Below are 18,748 nucleotides of genomic sequence, written 5' to 3'. Positions count from 1 at the left end.
TGCCGGCTCTCATGCTCCCACCTGTCAGTACTGCCAGCTTCCTAATCTTGGCCCTGGTTGTTGAGGCAATGGATGATCATCTCACTGTGGCTAGAAGCTGACAACTACTGGATTAATTAGTGTTAGCTAGTATGTAGATCTCCAGAGATTTCTTGGCAGAGATGGAAAGTAAAGTTTCCAACATCAGGTCAGAGATTCACGCCACAAGGTAAATATTCCAATGGCCACAGTTGTAAAATGCAATAAAGACTCAAAAATGTGTGGTGAGATTAAAAACAAAAATTAGTTAGTGGCAAGGTAGCTCAGGGAGTGAAAGCTCTTGCCGCCAAGCCTGATCCTCGGGACCACATTGTAGAAAGAAAGAACTTTTACCTTTACATCCACATGTGCACCATGCCAGATGAGCACACACAAAAGCATGTGAAAACCAACCACCCCCATATTATTGGTGTCTTATTCTGACAGGCAAACTTGGAAACTGTAATCAACCTTTGTCAAGTTTTCTAGTAAACAGCTTGGTTGCTGTTCTAAAACACTCTCATAAACATAGGCATCACATTGAGCAGGCCATGACCAACTTATTTCCCCAAGATCTAACATGCCAAGAAACTGACTTCTAAGGAGCACAGAAATCTGAGTTCCTTCACAAGTGTATTTTCTATTGGGATATGTCTGACCTAGAGATCAATGTTTATGGCGAGTCTGTGCTCCTTCCCCACCTCCCAGGGCAGTTGCATGTCCAGATAATGTTTAAACAAAAAAAATAAATAAATCTCCTCCATGGGCAATTTCACTCTACAGTAACCCCTTATCCAGCGCTCCAGGCAAGGGGGCATTACCAGCTACATCATACACTTCATATGAGACCTGACAGTAGGACATTAAGAGGTGAATCACTCTTCACCCACTCTCAGTTCCAAGTAGCCACAGTCCTCATTCACTGTTTCATACTGTGTTCTATGATGTTATTAGCTCTCAAACAAATAGTGAAAAGCCTAGATACAGTGTATGCAGATCTTGGAGGAGGACCACAATTTGAAAACTCACCTGGGTCAGAGGATTGAAGGACACTAGAAAATAGTTGAGGATCTCTTCCCCAAAGTAAGTATTTTGCATGACATTGGTGTTTTGCTTCAAAAAGCTACTACCAGACACTCTAAAATGTTCCTTTCCAGGTTACCCACTAGGAAAACCTTGTCAACCTTGCTAGGAAAAACAAGATGCATGTCCCTGTGATTTACAGCCAATCTGAAGATGAATCATTTCCCAATCAAATTTTTAAAAGTTGACAACATAGTACAAAATGAGAGAATGAATAATAACCACTCACATAGTATCCACTGATAATATTAAAAAAGTTGTTCCAAAAGGTCATAGTTCACTCAAGTTAAAAATGGTTAATACACTGGAAGTGGTGGGCTGGATCTCTGACTTCAAGGCCAGCCTGGTCTACAAGAGCTAGTTCCAGGACAGGCTCCAAAGCCACAGAGAAACCCCCGTCTCAAAAAACCAAAAACCCAAACCAAAAAAGGTGAAAACAAACCACAACAAAATCTGAGAGTTCAAGGCCAATCTGGCCTATGTAGTGAGATCCAGGACAGCCAGAGCTACATAGTGAGATCCCGTCTCAAACAAACACAAAGCCCCCAACAACAATAAAAAAAAAAAAGCAAACAAAAAACTCCAACCAACCAACTAACAAACAAAAAAACGGTTAATACTATTAACCTGGAGTACTTATAAACACCATTACTTCTAAATGAAAGATGAGTTCAAAGCCAAGGAGAGCATTCTGTATAAAGCTGCATGATTGATCCCAGGTGTTGAGAAAAAGCCCTCATTTACACAGTGGGCTTTGAAAGTAAGCTGGAGTGTAAATCATTGGATGCTCAATATGGAAGGTCATTGTTTGCCATTTCTGCATTAGTAACAATAAACCAGAGAAATTCGTTAAATATATCAGGGCTACCTGAATTTTAAGCAGAAATCCCACTGTGACTCATAAAATGTAAATGTATAGGTATAATTTTTTACATAAGGCAGGTTTAAACCTTTAAAGCATTTAATATACAAGCACTAATAAATGATAGCACTGAAAACTATGACTGCATCAGCTAAATGGATTATAAATTAAATTTCCATAATGTATGCAACTGAGATACAGATGTAAGCATAAATCAAGGTATTTTCTAAATACAGGTTAGTTATATAACTCTAAAACTGTCTATTTTTTATGCAAAATAACCCACTTAGCATTTTCCAACCCATTGCACCATACTTGTTCCTAGAAACATATCAATAACTACCTGTCACAGGAGAAAAAGATAGGTATACAGAAAACCCTGTGCTGTGTTTTCCAGCTATCTGTCCTTTATGAGTGTTTATAGCCAGAAATGGTGCCAAAACGGTTTGAAATGAAAAGGATTAATTATAGTAGAAGCCTTTTAATATAAGTGAGTGCAGTCTCAATGTAATTAATGCAAATTGTGGCTCTATCAGGAGAAGAAATGTGAGCCACAGCACAGGCCACTTCTGTTTGCTGCCAAATAACTTTGGTAATTTACTACATTAAGAATCAATAAAAAAATAATGCTTTTCAAATGCATCTCTATCAATCTTCAGGTAGTTCTAAAGTGAACATTTATAACTTAATCTAAAAACTATAGGAAATGATGTCTTGCTTTAAAGCCATCCTAAATGAGTAAGCAAATAGTAATTTTAATTATTTCCAGTCAGGCTAACCACATAGTTTAAAAAACAAAACAGAGCTCTGAGCTAAGTATGTATACCCAGAGTAGTACACTTTAGACCTGAGCTTTGGAAGTTAAGAACTGGACTGACCCATGAGGATCTGGAGTGTAAGCTCCTACTCTACAGGACACACCAATTCTTGGCTATAGGGCTCAAGTAGATCAATAGTATCATCCACTTAAAACACTTACTAGTTGCCAACTACGTCAGGCAACATTTTACAGACAGGGCTACTCCTATGAGTTTGTTTGTAAAACCACATGCCCTTTCTTGACCCTTTCAGGTCACCTACAAATGTGTATGTCATCAAGACTCATTTAAGCTGCAATAGCTGCACAAGCCTTTGATTCCAGGACTCAGGAGACAGAGGCAGGTGGATCTCTGCAGCCAGTCTGGTCTAAAGAGAGAGTTCCAGCACAGCCAAGGCTACAGAAAGAAACCCTGTCTCAAAAAACAAAACAAAAAAGAAAAGAAAAAAACCAAAAGACTCATTTAGAATCTTTGGTTTTTAGTCACAGGCAGTTCCTGTAGCATTTAAGCCCACAGAGTTACCTGTGCTTACAGAGCACATATTCTTCTTGTGATATCTACACTGGGCTAGGTCCATGACACCTTGCCAGCACTGTCAGGCCTTCTTTAATACAAGATTTTCACTTCTGGGCTCAGCAGGTAAAAGTGAATACCATGCAAGCCTGTGAAACTAAGACCCATTTTCAAAACCCATAGTGGAAAAAAATCTTTCACAGTTGGCCTCTGACCTGCAAAAGTGCACTGTGGCACACACTCACTTCATACTGCATGTACATAACAATAACAAGGACAATATAAAAAAGCAAAAGCTTTTTACTCCAACAGCCTTGTGACAACCTTTGGTGACATCAGTAACCCAGATGGCCATTATCTAACATTCTAGCTACTTAGTTCATGCCACCTTCACTAGTTTAGCATGGCCACCTGGTCTTTAAGTCTATTCTGCTATGTACTGACCCTCACTCAGATCCCCTTCACCCTCTGGGTTTGACAGTCCATGCTAATTTCTGTCCGACTCCCTATCTCACCCTAACTTTAGCCTTTTTTTCTCCTTTTCATTGTATTTCTCTTCTTTTCCCACTCACAGACTGATTTCCTTCCTGCCTTATCTTTTAATGTGTGTAATTGTTTTGACTGAATGTGCGTACCACATGCGTGTCTAGCACTCTTAGGGGTCAGAAGGAGTCAGATCCCCTAGAACTGGAGTTACAGACAGTTGTGAGCCAACATGTGGGTGCTGGGAACCAAACATAGATCCTCTGAAGAGCAGTACATGCTCTTAACTGCTGAACCATCTCTCCAGTCTGATTTCCTTTCTGAACAGTCCAGACTTTAAGATGGGATCCTGTAATCATTGTCTGTGTTTTTAATTTGTTTGCACCCAGTTCATCATTTTTTCTTTAGTTTCTTGACATAGGGTCTCAAATAACTCAGGCTGCCTTGAACTCTCAATTCTCCTGCCTCTACCTTTCAAGTGCTTGGGTTATAGGTGATGCCACATCTGGCCCAGCACAGCCGATTTTGCCTCCTTCTAGTAGTTAGTGGTCACTTTGGCTCACTCTAACTCAGACCTCAGTCAACTGACAACCCATGTTTCTCTAGAGAGTTACTCTCAGAGTCAGCCCAGCAAATGCTGTGAGACTGGCAAAATACAGCTTACAGGCTTGGCAGCTAGCTAGTCCAAGGGACACATAGATTTCTATCAAGTCCTAGGTAAAGCTGCTATACCTGGGTCACCCTTGGAGACTATCAGCCTCCTTCACACACAGGCTCTATTCATTCATCTTAGTACCCTTTGAAGCATACCACCTATGACTTCACTTGAGGTCTTTCTGCTTGTACATGTGAACACACTCTGAGAGAAGTACCGAGAATCATTAGCACTCTTGCTGCCCTTTTGTTTTTTTTCTAGTCATGCTCCCAAATACCCCTTAGTTCTACCTGAACCAAATACATTCAAATAGGATCCTGCAGAGAACACTCTTTACTCAAAGCAGCAGGTCTGTGCTTCAGGCTGACAGTTAAAGTAGCAGTTTGTTTGTCTACCGCTAAGGAAAATGTCCTTCATTTCACTGCTTGTCAGTTCAAATGCCCATAGCAGTTCCCAGATGACAGCACAGAATGTACCTTAGCTGCAGTGATGCTACTGTCCTTGACCATCTGCTGAGGCTTTGCTTCCACTCCAAAGTGATGTCCACACTGATAAATAATAAGGTGACCTCTCTGGTTCTAATGTTATTTGGCCCATCAGTAACACTGCATAGCAATTATCCTTCTTTTCCCTTGAGACAGTCTTTATTAGGCTTCTGAGACATTGCACTCTCCTTGTTTTTTTCTTTCCTTTGTAGAATTCTGCTGTTCCATGGAACTTGACACCCAAGTTCCACCTTCTGTGTGCCCCCCTCCAGCTTGTAACTCTCTTTCTCTGTTTTTTTTTTTTTTTTTTTTTTTGAGACAGGGCTTCTCTGTTTAACAGTCCTAGAACTAGTTCCATAGATCAGGCTGGCCTCAAACTCACAGAGATCCACCTGCCTCTGCCTCCCAAGTGCTGGGATTAAAGGCGTGCCAGACCTTGTTCTTGAATACAGTGTCTGTCTCAGGTCCTGAGGCATGTCTCAGGTATCTAAACCAAATAACTGGTCATCCTTACCCAACATTCCCTAATTTAGCCAATACAACTTCCACCCTTCTGTTCTCAGAACATCCTAGGCAGCCTCCTTTCCATCCTGATGTGGGATGTCCCTCTGTATGCTGTGAATTCCAATGGTTAATAAAGAATCTGTCTTGGGTCTGGCAGGGCAGATTAGAGGTAGGTGGAGAAAACTAATCTAAATGCTGGGAAAAGTAGGCGGAGTCAAGGAGAAGCCATGTAGCTGCCAGAGACAGATGCTGGGCAGAACCTTGCTGGTAAGCCACAGCCATATGGGTTAAATTAAGATGTTAGAGCTAGCCAATAAGAAGCTAGAGCTAATAGGCCAAGCAATCACTTAATACAGTTTCTGTGTGGTTATTTCAAGTCTGGGCAGCCTCCTGCAACACTATCCTCTTCCTTTTACCCTGATTCAGCAACAATGCCCTTGTACATAACTCCTTTTCAGCTCTACACTACCAGGGCTAAGATTCCACTGTCACCAATCTATGGAGCCTTCCTATTTGAGTGCTTGCTCTACCTACTTAAAACATCAAAGTTAGCCGGGAGGCGGTGGCACATGTCTTTAATTCCAGCACTCGGGAGGCAGAGGCAGGCGGATCTTTGCGAGTTTGAAGCCAACCTGGTCTACAAGAGCTAGTTCCAGGAGAGGCTCTAAAGCTACATAGAAACCCTATTTCAAAAAACAAACAAACAACAACAACAACAAAACAAGCAAACAAAAAATCAAAGACACTTCAGGTCATGCAATCAAGATCAGGAGTTCCTTACCTGGTCTCATGCACCCCAGAGATTGGGCTCATCTACTTATCACTGCCTTTCTAATATGATCTTCTTTAAGAACAAAACACACATGCATCTAGTCATGGTCACTAAGTTGTTTTTCAGACAGGGTCTCTTTCACTATTTAGTTCTGGCTGTTCTGGAACTTGCTTATGTAGACCAGATTAGCCTTAAACTCACAGAGATCCTCCTGCCTCTGCCCCCCCAGTTCTGGGGTTAAATGTGTGTACAACCATATCTGACATGGTCACTAAATGAGTACTTGTGTAAAAGGCTCTGTCTCAGTTTTAGGAAGCCTGTGCTATTGTCAAGACCACAAGTCTAAGGAAGACAAGAGCCTTTGGTCTGATGGCAAGGGGTGAGGCAGGGGACACCATGTACTAATAAGCTTAGGGCTGAAAGATGACTGCAGAGGAGAGGAGCTGCGTCATGTGAAGGATGAGGCAAGCCAAGGGTCCTAATGTTCACCTCAAACTTCACAGATTTAAACCCAGAGAGTATTTTCTAAAGGGACACTAATGACATATAAGAATAAGTTCTTTTAGCTTCCAGAAAGGTCAAGATCAACTGCTAACTGTCAATATCACACTTTATGATACATTAACTGCATACTTACTCTACCAAAATACACAATTATAAAGCATGCTGAAGTTATACAATCTGCTAATTAAAATTTTCAAATATATGACCACGGTATTACCAGATAATCTGATTTATAGGCATTCTGTTCCAATTAAATCAATATTCTGAATCAAGGGGAAAAATTTCAAGTAGAATTCAAATACGATAAAGGATTTGTTCCAATAAATATTCTGAACTTAATTGGCTTAAATGGACTAAGGTGCTTCTGTCTGTAAAAAAGTCCAACATGACATGACCACATCCCAGGCTGTTTACTTATCCCTGTCTAGAGTCTGATTTACAGGCAACAAAGTGCAGCCGCGACCCACAGCCCAGGCAGGAACCATCTGCTAATGGAACTTTTAACTGAGAAGTGACCAGTGACGGGAGGTAATTCTTCCTGTGCAAAGCTGCTCTGAAGACCTTTGTGCACTTTATCACAGTAAACAATCACTAACATATGCATTAAGAAAATTTAAATATATTATGACCCAATAAATACCATAATCAATCAATAGCTAGTTTTCTTCTCTTGCAGATTTAATGTTCAGGTGCACACTATTAGTGCTGTATGGGTGCATTCATTTGGATGCAGACATGCTGATGCAAAGTTAACCACTTACAATCAGATGGTAAACAGGTATTTTAGAAATCCCTTAGGAATTCCCATGCAGAAAACTCTGTGGAACTAAATCAACCACTATTCTCAAGGAGCTAGTTTAAACAAAATAATTTAATTAAGTCACTTCTATTTTTATTCTGCAGTCTTAGGGTTTAAACAATGTGTACACATACTCGAACACTGAGTTATGTGCCCAGTCCTTGCTTTCTGAGACAAGGTTTTGTTAAGGTTGGTCCTGAACTCACAATCTTCTTGCCTTAGCCTCCTAGGTGCTGAAATTAAAGCATGTGCCATTACACTCTGATAAATATTTATACTAAGATAAATGAGGTTCAGTGCGAACATTTCTACACATGTCTGTGGTGGTATCTTGTTTGTGATCTAACAAATAAAGCTAACCTGAAGATCAGAGTTCAGAGCTAAGCCACTAGTTAGCCATAGAGGTCAGGCACTGGTAGCATATACCTTTAATTCCAGCACTTGGGAGGCAGAAACAGATGGATCAATGTGAGTTTAAGCCCACCCTGGGCTACAGGAGTTTAATCCAGTCTAAGAGAAAACAAGAGCAGTGGTGGCTCACATCTTTAATTCAGCTCTAAAAAGGTGAAGACAGGAAATGATATGGCTGGGTGGAGAGAGGAATATAAGGCAGGGATAGGGATGGGAGGATGGAATGGGGGAGGGTGGGGAGAAGGAATGAAGGAAGGGAATGAAGGAGGGAGGGACAGATAGATAGACAGAGACCGACAGGAGTCTGGTCTCTTTCTGCTCCGGAGATTTCAGAGGTAAGAGCTCTAGTGGCTGGCTACTCTGTTTCTCTGATCTTTCAGCTTTCACTTCCTAATATTTGACTCCTGGTTTTTATTTTTAAGACCAATTAGAATTTGTACTACACATGCCCACAGTGCTCACTGATCAAATCCAGCCTACCTTATCTACCCCCCTTTCTTCCCAACTTCTATAAATCATCATTCTATTTTCAGGACAGCTTAGTTTTAGCTTTCACATACCAGGGTGTACATGTGGTACTTGTCTTTCTGTGTCTGAACTACTTCACTTAATACAATGTCGTTGAGTCCCCGTCCCCCCCCACTTTTTAATGAGACAGGGTCTCTTTGTGTAGCCCTGGCTGTCCTGGAACTAGCTCTATAAACTAAGCTGGCCTTGAACTCACAGAGATCCAAACGCCTCTGCCTCCCAAATATTGGGATTAAAAGTGTTCCATTTATTTTGCTGCAAATACCAAGGCTTCATTCTTTACAACTGAATATTATTCCATCATGTATATATACTATAATTTCTTTATATCTTCCACTGTTGAGCACCTAAGTAAATTTCACATCTTAGCTATTATGATCAGTAACAGTGAATATGGAACCACAAGGACTTGATATGCTGACTTCATTTTCTCTGGAAATACCTCAGACCTTATAAGATTCAGTTTCCAGATCTGAGGGCTCTACTTGTTTTTTGAGGAACTATGCTAGAGTCTATATATACATCCTCACTAACTGCATCAGGATTCTTCCTTTTCTCTTTTTCTTTCAAGACAGGGTTTCTCTGTAAGGTTTTGGTGTCTGTCCTGGAACTAGCTCTTATAGACCAGGCTGGCCTCAAATTCACAGAGACCTGCCTGCCTGTCTCTGGCTCCTGAATGCTGGGATTAAAGGCATACACCACCACCAGCCGAAGGATCAAAATTCTTTTTCTCCTTCTCTCATTAGCATTTCACCTACCCATAGCTCAGGCTAGTATGAAACTTAAAGTAATTATCCTGCATTCCAAATAATGGGATTATAGTCATGAGCCACCATGCCTGCCCATGTTTTTTTTTTTTTTTGATTTTCGAGACAGGGTTTCTCAGTAGCTTTTTTTTTTTGGTTCTGTCCTGGAACTAGCTCTTGTAGTCCAGGCTGGCCTTGAATTCACAGAGATCCGCCTGCCTCTGACTCCCGAGTGCTGGGATTAAAGGCGTGCCTATGTCTTTTGATAGTAGTTATTCTAACTGGGGAGAGATGGAATCTCATTCTTTAAAAAAAAAATTGTCTGAAAGCTAAGGATACTGGAATTTTACACACATACCCTTTATTACACTTATTTATTTAGGGAGGAGGCACACATCATAGAGTATATATGAAAGGTGGTTTTCTTCTTTTACCATGTTGAATACAGAGATCAAACTCAGGTCATCAGGTTTGGTCTTAAGAGTCATTAGTGGGTATGCTGCATGTACACTACAATGTTACTTTATATTACCAAATATGCTACATCTTTCTTCTATACTTTAAAACCCCTAACTCAGGCTGGGTGTGGTGGTTAATGCCTTTAATTCCAGTACCCAAGAGGTAGAAGCAGATGGATCTCTCTGAGTTTGAAGCCAAGTCTGGTCTACATACTGAGCTCCAGGACACCAGGGCTATGTAGTGAGACCCTGTCTGCAAAAAAGGTAAAAGACCTGGGGGCATAACTTAAACTGAAAGTGGGCCAGAGGGGAGGGCAGATGAACCACCTCCTTCCTCAGCTATGTTGAGTCCTCAGCTGCCCTGATACGACTGACTGGGTACTTTGTATCTATCTTTTGTCCTCAAGCTACAAGGATTCAAAATGGGTTTGAGTTAGAGGTGGTATAAATTCTTCCCTGTATCACACTAATACGAACTGGGTAGTTAAGAGCCAGAAGGCAGAGATGGCTCAATGATAAAGAGCAGCATGCCGTTTTTTCCAGAGGACTTGAGTTCAGTTCACAGTCCCCATGTCAATCAGCTCTCAATCACCTGTAACTCTAGCTTCAGATGGATTCAATGCCTCTGGCCTCTGAGGGCACCTGCACTCACATACACATATTCACACACCTCTACATAATTAAAAATAAAAATAAATCCTGATAAAAATATTGAGCCTGATAGCAGACACTATCTGCTATTGAACATATCTCAGATACACTATGCTTTCCACTCCAAAACTGCATGTCCCTTGGGATCAAATTAAAGCTCAAATACACACTCATTTAAGACACAATGGGTATGAATTTCAGCTCCTGATTTGACTGGAAAAGTCTACTAGACACATGTATCCATAATTAGCAGTAACCAACATTTTTACTTAAAATTCAAGTAAGCAAAAAATAAACATATTCTAGAAATATATGCTTGTATGGACGAGTTCTACATTTAAAAACATTAGTAACCAGTAAATATTGCAACTACATTTTGTTGGTTACTTACGGGGAGCAATTACAATGCTGATCTCCCAGTGTCAAGTCTTGTATCTGACTTAAATTAGAGGAACACTGCACATTTCACCATTAAACCGTAAGTTTGCATTCAGTTCCATACTCCCCTTTTATTTAACAGGTCTAAACTACATTAAACAAATTTAAAATAGGTCCTTTGGGGCTACAGTGATGGCTAAATAGGTAAAGTGCTTGCCACTGTAAACAGGAGGAGTTTCATTCCTAGCACACACAGTAACAAAACAAAACCACAAACAGTCAGCATGCATCTGTATTTCCAGTGCTGGGGAGATGGGGAAAGGTGAGGCTTGAGGGTCAGTTAAGTGAATGAACTAGCACTAGGTTCAGTGAGAGACCCTAATTCAAAGAATAAGGAAGATAGGGAGCAACTAAGGAAGACACCAGTGTCAAACTATGGCCACGCACACACACAGAAATCAAATGAAAATAAATATATAGGTAGCTATTATAAAACCTCTATGTGCAGAGTTTTATAGTACTTTCTGTTTTTGTACTGTACTATTTTTTTTAAGTCTAACTACTGCCCATGCAATATATGATGATGAACTGTAGTTGCCATATAAATAAGTATTAGCTAGGGATCACTAAAATGACTTTTAACAATTTTGAATAATAATAATCAATGAAATTTAGACAACAACAAAAACAGTGGAATGACAGACATCTTTGTTTTGAGTCTTATTTTTATATAAATATTACCTTTCCAAGCATTCTGCCAAGGAAATAGTAATGCCTTGCAAAAGAATCTCCTACAAGCATCTGAGCAGCTGGGTTGGGGTATAGAAGCCCTTCATTAGTAGTTTTAAAGAACCCCTGATTGGGGTTAAATCCGGATTTCAGTAGTTCATTTAAAAACTCTCTGAAAATACCACCACCATCGATGCCAGCTTCATCCAGGCCATGGGCATTAAGCAAGTGTACACGAATCCGTTTTTTCAAATCCGGTTCTGTTTAAAAAAAAGGGGGGGGGGCAATAAAATAAACAGTATTACAGGAAGCATTATGTAAAGGCACTGAGATTATCAATCAGGGACACTTAACACTTATGGTTCAATAAAGCAGTAATACTAAAGAGACAATGACATCAAAGTTGCTTAAAATCAAATAAACAAAATAAACATAACCTAGAAATACCAATTTTTATGTAGAAGGTCCCATTAAAAACATTAGCAGCCAATAAAACTGATGGGAACTTGGGGCTGGGGAAATGAATGGCTCAGTGGTTAAGAGCACTGGATGTTCTTCCAGAGGTCCTGAGTTCTATTCCCAGTACCTACATGGTAGCTCACAACCACCTATAATGAGATCTGGCTCCCTTTTCTGGCCTGCAGGGAAACATGCAGGCAGAACATTATATTCATAATAAATGAACAAATTTTTAAAACAAAACAAAACAATTTATAAGAGTCAGTTCCAGGACAGGCTCCAAAGCTACAGAGGAACCCTGTCTTGAAAAACCAAAAACCAAACCAAAACAACAACAAAAAACTGATGGGAACTTTCCCAGGGCTTACATGGAAAGCCTTTTTCCATGGATGTATCACACAGGAGATGGCTGGTTAGTGATCCAGTGGGAGAAAGATTCTAAGTAAGAACAACCCACCATCTCTGAAGATGGAAGTCAGGCAATTGAACTAGGTTGGGCAGAGGAAAAAGACTTTTTATAAAGAGAGAGATTTGGGACAACTAGAGTAATGGGTAATAGTGAGTAGTCCTAACATGTTGTCACTAAAATGATCTACAAAGTAATTTCAATTAAAGACAAGCCTGACTACAAGCTAAAGATACTGTCTTCTTCATCTGAAATGACCCAAACCGGTTTTCTAGAGTTACAGATTTACTATATATGAAGACTCACAGCAAGCTAGAAAAACATCTGAAGAAGGAAGCAAACTACTGATAGATATCCTTTGTACTAACTACCCTGGTTCATCAATCTGTGGTGGAAATATATACACAGCTTTTTATTTTCTACACCAATATCTTGACTCCTAGACATGCGAGTGAAAAATGAAGACACTTTTACTCCATGCTTTCAGTCTGAGTTGAGCCTTTCACTGTCCACCTTGCTGGAACTCGGTCACCAGAAGGACATAGTATATACCAGGCAGTTGTGTGAAACCCAAGTATGCTTATGACTCTGACAGCCGAAACATGCACTTCATCAAGTTTAAGGCAACAGCGGCCTGAGAAATTGTTTAAGGAGTGAACTGGCTTGTGACAGAGGAAACTGTAAGTTTTGCTAAGGATGTTTCTGTCATACAAGAAGATTTAATACTCTGAAATGACAAGTGCTTCCTTTTTTTTTTTCAAAAGAACTAAATTTCATATCACTGCTTCTATGTTGAAAGGCTTTTTTTTTAAATTTAATTTTATTTATTTATTTTTTTGATTTTCGAGACAGGGTTTCTCTGTAGCTTTTGGTTCCTCTCCTGGAACTAGCTCTTGTAGACCAGGATGGCCTCGAACTCACAGAGATCCGCCTGCCTCTGCCTCCCGAGTGCTGGCATTAAAGGCATGCGCCACCACCGCCCGCCCGGCTGAAAGGCTTTTTTTTTAAATTAAAAAATATCTGTTCGTGGGTATGCTGATACATGTCTTTAATTCAAGAACTCAGGAGGTAGAGGTAGAATGATCTAAGTGAGTTGAAGGACAGCCTGATCTACATAAAGTTTCAAGATAGCCAGGGCTACATAAAGAGACCTTGTTTCAAAAATCAAAAAACAAATAATAATTATTTGTTAAGTTTCAGGAAACCTCCTTTCTCCAGATCAAAATGTCTAAACAACAAGCTGGGAAGTGGTGGCACATGCTTTTAATCCCAGCACTCAGGAGGCAAAGGCAGGTGGATCTCTGTGATTTGGAGGCCAGTCTGCTCTACATAGTATATTCTAGGACAACCAGGGCTATGTAGAGAGATCTGGTCTAAGTAGGAAAAAAAAATTAAAAGCATACTGATCTTTTTAATGCCATTTATTAACATCAACTATAAATCAAACTTTACTCCCGAAATAACCACACAGAAACTGTATTAAATTTAATATTTTTATTAATATTAATTAATTTAAATTTAATACAGTTTCACATTTGTGTGTCTGTGTACATCCATTCCTATGCAGCCCTGGCCCTTTTGCTAGGGTTAAAGGCATGTATCATCATACCCAGAATCAGGCTTAACAGAATTGTTTATTTTATTTATTTATTTTTGAGAGAGGGTCTCACTATATACTCCTGACTGTCCTGGAACTCAATGTGCAGACCAGAGTGACCTCAAACTCATCGAGCGATCCACCTTCCTGTGTCTCCCGGGTACTAGGATTAAATACTTAGCAACAATTATTATTTTCTACACTAACTCCCTATTTCCCCCCTAACAAATATAGGCACACACAGAGCACTATATGTATATATACCATTTTCTGGAGAAAGTTTGTCATAAGCATCTTCATAAATATAATTTCTTCTTATTGTGACATTGATCCCATCCAGAAATGGACCATCTCCTTGAACTTCTTGCTTATCTGCATAAATCAACCTTTGAAAAATCTAACAAAAAGGTAAAGTTGTTAAGGTTATTAGAAACAACAGACTTGCTGTTAAAAGAATAAACAACCTAAAACCAAAACTGTTAAAGGTTTTAACTTTATATCTCTATAACTTCTGACATCAGGTTTTTTATACAAGGTAGCAAACATTTTTTTCAAGAAATGAATATTTAAGTATTTCTAAAGCTGTTTCCCCTGCATTTACAGTGTTTTGAAAGATCCATGTCACAGTATGTGTTCATTTATTAAGTATTTTCTTAACAATTTAGGCAGGTAGGGGTACTGAGATGACCCAGTGGGTAAGGCACTTTCTGTCAAGAGTTATGACCTGAGTTTGATCAGGGACCTGAATGATAGGAGGTAACAGATTCCTAAAAGTTGGTCTTCAGCTTCCTGATGAACTCTATAGAATACACACACACATACACACCGTTTAAAATATTATTTAAGCCAGGCGATGATGGCGAAGGCTTTTAATCCCAGCACTCGGGAAGCAGAGGCAGGCGGATCTCTGTGAGTTCGAGACCAGCCTGGTCTACAGAGCTAGTTCCAGGACAAGCTCAAAAGCCACAGAGAAACCCTGTCTCGAAAACCAAAAAAAAAAAAAAAAAAAAAAAATTATTTAAGAGGGAAATAAAGCTCTTAAAGCAGTAAGCTAATCTTAGAATATTTTCTCCAAGAATAAAATTCAAATGTCTATGATGGTGAAATACCAGTAGAGGGGGCTCAAGAGTTTGGTACTATGTTATGCCAGCATTTTTATGAACCTAGAGCAGTGGCTCTCAACCTGTGTACTCATGATTCCTTCAGCAAACCTGTCTTCAAAAAAATATTTACATCACGATTCATAACAGTAGCAAGTTATTACAGTTATAAGTAGCAATGAAATAATTTTAAGGCTGGTGGTCACCACAACACGAGGAACTGTATTAAAGGGTCACAGTAGTAGAAAGGCTGAGAACCACTGACCCAGAGCCTCTAGGTTGGTCAGTCCATTTTTGTTTACCCCAGACAAAGAATGTAGGCCTGAAAAATATCAAGGCCCGTACCTGAGAGAAGGAACTAGCAATTTCTAGAAGATTTCTAATATAAAAAAAGTCCATGCCGGAAGGTGGTGGCGCATGCCTTTAATCCCAGCCTTGGGAGGCAGAGGCAGGTGAATCTTTGTGAGTTTGAGGCCAACCTGGTCTACAAGAGCTAGTTCCAGGACAGCTAGGGCTTTTACACAGAGATACTCTGTCTCGAAAAAACAGAAGGGGGAAAAAAATAGGTCCAAATTAAATGGGAAATATACATGTAATCTTTTAAACATGTATCAAAATCATCTGGAAAGGAGCTAAGGTAGTTTTCCATTTTTCAAGGCAGTGATGGTCATAGTAACTTTTTAAAGAACCTTTACAAAAAATTTTGGCATTTTCAGTAACAACATATACACTTTAAACAATCTTCCATAGGCCTCACTATCAGAAATCTCTAGTCTAATACGTTGCTCAGCTAACTATAAGGGAAAGCAGGTCTTCAGCTTATATAGAAGTAGCTGGTTAGATTTTAAGTATGAAATTTGAGTTGTTTTTTTTTTTTTTTTTACTTGAGATGTTTTTCAATTATGTTAACATCATAGGGTCAGAATAGCATACCTTCACTCGCTCCTCAAATGGAACCACAAAAGGCAGTTCTGTCAGAATGGCAAGCTGTCGTTCCTCAGACACAGACAAGGGTGGGGACTCCAGACCCACTATAACACATTTGTTAAAACTCATTAGTCATTTGTATTTCCTTTCTGTTCACTGCCAGCTATTAAATCAGGATTTATAAGATCATTTTAAGACTCTAAAATAACCCAGTGATCCCATCTATTTCTAGATCCATAAACACACCCTCCATGCCCAATCTGAAATCTGTGAGGTCATTCCAGCCAGGTGAGTGAGACAAGCACAGAGTGAACAACCATTTTCAGCTGTCTGTTCATTCTATAAACACAGTCAGCACTCATGGAATGAGTGCACAACTTTAATCCCACTATTTGGGAGGCAGAAGCAGGCGGATCTCTGTGAGTTTGAGGCCAGCCTGGTCTACAAGAGTGAGTTTCAGAACAAGCCCCAAAGCTATACAGAAACTCTGTTTCGAAAAAGAAAAACAAACAAACAAAAAAAGCTTTGACAGTTTCACACAATTTATGGTGATCATATTCATAGCCCATGATCCTTTTATCTTCCTCCTATTCTTGCTGACCACTTTCCTCACAACTAATCTCCCAACTCTCATCTTTTCTGTGATCTACTGAGTTTAACTAGAGCTGCTTATAAGAACCCAGGAGCTGGGCAGTGGTGACGCACGCCTTTAATCCTAGCACTTGGAGGCAGAGGCAGGTGAATTTTAGTGAGTTCAAGGACAGCCTGGTCTACAAAGTAAGTTCCAGGGCAGCCAGGACTGTTACACAGAGAAACCCTGTCTCGAAAAACCAAAAAACAGAAAGAAAAGGAAAAAAAGAATATGGAACATGGGGCTATATTGCTAAAGAAAATGATTCCCGGGCTGGAGAGAGGTTAAGAGCTGGCTGCTCTTCCACAAGTCCTGAGTTCAGTTCCCAGCAACCATATGGTAGCTCATAACTATCTATAATGAGATCTGGTGCCCTCTTCTGTTGTGTGTGTAGGCATGCAGGTTAAATAAATAAATATTTTTTTTAAAAAAAAGAAAGAAAATGACTCCCACTTCCTTACAAACATAAAGTGCTAATAGCTCCTCAGAAGTTGTGAAGCCCATGAGTTCCTCCCTCATCAATGCCAGCATGTTGAAGAGCCACGCAACCATAGCTACTATTCATTATTGAAATGGCCATGTTACATCCATAAGATCTCAGAAGACATGGTGGAGCACTCTTTTAATCCCAGGATTTGGGAGATCACTACACCCACCAGGTAAGGCTACATAGTGAGACTCTGTCAAGGAAGTAAAAACCAATCAACCAAAACAAAACATGACAATCCCATGGACTGGCTGGGATACAAAGTAACAGTGCATAAATCATACATCAGTGGTGAATACAAGGTTCCATAGCTACTTTAAAACACAGTTCTGCAGTCTTTTATAAAGTTAAACACATGTTTGCAGTGACTTAGATTCTTCCAGTATTTATCTTCAAACAAACAGACACTGATAATAGCAGCTACATTCATAACCACCAAAGACTGACAAAATAATCAAATCAAAGGCTTTTAATGGCATAACTACTCAATGTGCAGAGTGATCAAAAGAAACAGCTACGATACACAGATCCCTACGGTCTCATGTTGCTTGCCCTGCAGTTCCACCTTTCAGAAAAGTTGAGATAACAATCATTTTCTACCTGTTCACCAGGGCACAGAAGCTAATCGTTATTGGATGAAATGCTGTGTGGTGTTCAGCACAATCAATCAATCAATCAATCAATCAATCAATCAATCAATCAATCAATCGCAGGGCTAACAGTAAAGGACTGAATGTTGCAGAGTATTTGCCCTTGCAAAAAGCAGTTCCAACTGAGGAGAACTTACCCTCCAGGGTGGACTGCAGTGGGCCAATCCTGCCCATCCTCCGGAACCGCCACACATGTCTAGATGCAGGTACATAGAGCTGGGTGACCTGTGGAAACCAATTGCTGTCAGCATTTTCTTCAGCCTTAGTACTATCTGATGGTATCTGAACCTACAATTCCTTAAGGAGCTGGCTGTCTATCCCTGTCCAGGGCAGGGTGCCTTTCATGTCCTCATATTCTAGCCTCGGATACTTTAAAGTGAACTGGTGAGAGTCTGGGCAGAGTAAAGTAATAGTGATATAATTACAAAACAAAGCATATCACTTAAAAAAATAACTTTAAACTTACCTACTTCCTCTAAAAATTTTCTTTCCCAATTAATTTGGATGAATTAGTATTAAAGTAAGATAAGTAGAGGAAGTTCTCTTAAGTTTTGCTTTAATCTATAATTTTTTTCATTCCTTAGTTTTTGGTCTTTGTAATTTTATTATAATGAAGGTTCAAATTTCTGCTTATAATCTGGATCATACTCACTACTTAGAGAGGCTTAGAGCACTAGGGCCAATATGTATGGTGGCAGGTTACACTTTCCCAGAACCCACAAGATAAGACACCCATTATCTGGAAGACATATAGCAGGAGGGCATCAATGCTATCTAGATAGCCCTAGAGAGGCAGGTCAAATGTTTACTACTTTTTTCTTTTCAGAAAAGTCTTCAAAATAATGAAATGGTTCCTTCATACTCTATAAAACTGATGGATGAAGGTCTTTTTCTCTTGAGTGCTATTGTGATTTTGTGGAGTTACTATACCAGACCAGTCCATGTGGTTATTTTCAGTGTTGCAGAGTTCCCAGGACAGTGTCTATGTCTGGGAAGAGGGGCTCTCAGGAATCCCTACTTGTCCTCACACTCCAGCAGTCTCTACTGGAAAGGTCACCACACCTCAAATATAGAGCTACCACTGTGTTAAAGAC

The 18,748-nt window shown here is 39.8% G+C and overlaps 1 protein-coding gene across 1 annotated transcript in view; it reads right to left on the bottom strand.

The window, feature by feature from the left end:
• Ube3c (ubiquitin protein ligase E3C) overlaps nucleotides 1-18,748 on the bottom strand; it is a 103,510-nt gene that overhangs the window by 23,475 nt on the left and 61,287 nt on the right. Inside the window, exons 15-18 of the mRNA XM_057782998.1 lie at nucleotides 17,792-17,879; nucleotides 15,893-15,990; nucleotides 14,124-14,256; nucleotides 11,410-11,657 (exon numbers count right to left, since the gene is read on the bottom strand). Coding sequence (XP_057638981.1) covers nucleotides 11,410-11,657; nucleotides 14,124-14,256; nucleotides 15,893-15,990; nucleotides 17,792-17,879 — 567 coding nt within the window. The remainder of the gene's footprint in view (nucleotides 1-11,409; nucleotides 11,658-14,123; nucleotides 14,257-15,892; nucleotides 15,991-17,791; nucleotides 17,880-18,748) is intronic.

The sequence above is a fragment of the Chionomys nivalis genome, chromosome 1, assembly GCF_950005125.1.
Source record: "Chionomys nivalis chromosome 1, mChiNiv1.1, whole genome shotgun sequence".
Taxonomy (NCBI): domain Eukaryota; kingdom Metazoa; phylum Chordata; class Mammalia; order Rodentia; family Cricetidae; genus Chionomys; species Chionomys nivalis.
This window is presented reverse-complemented; position numbering and strand designations above follow the sequence as displayed.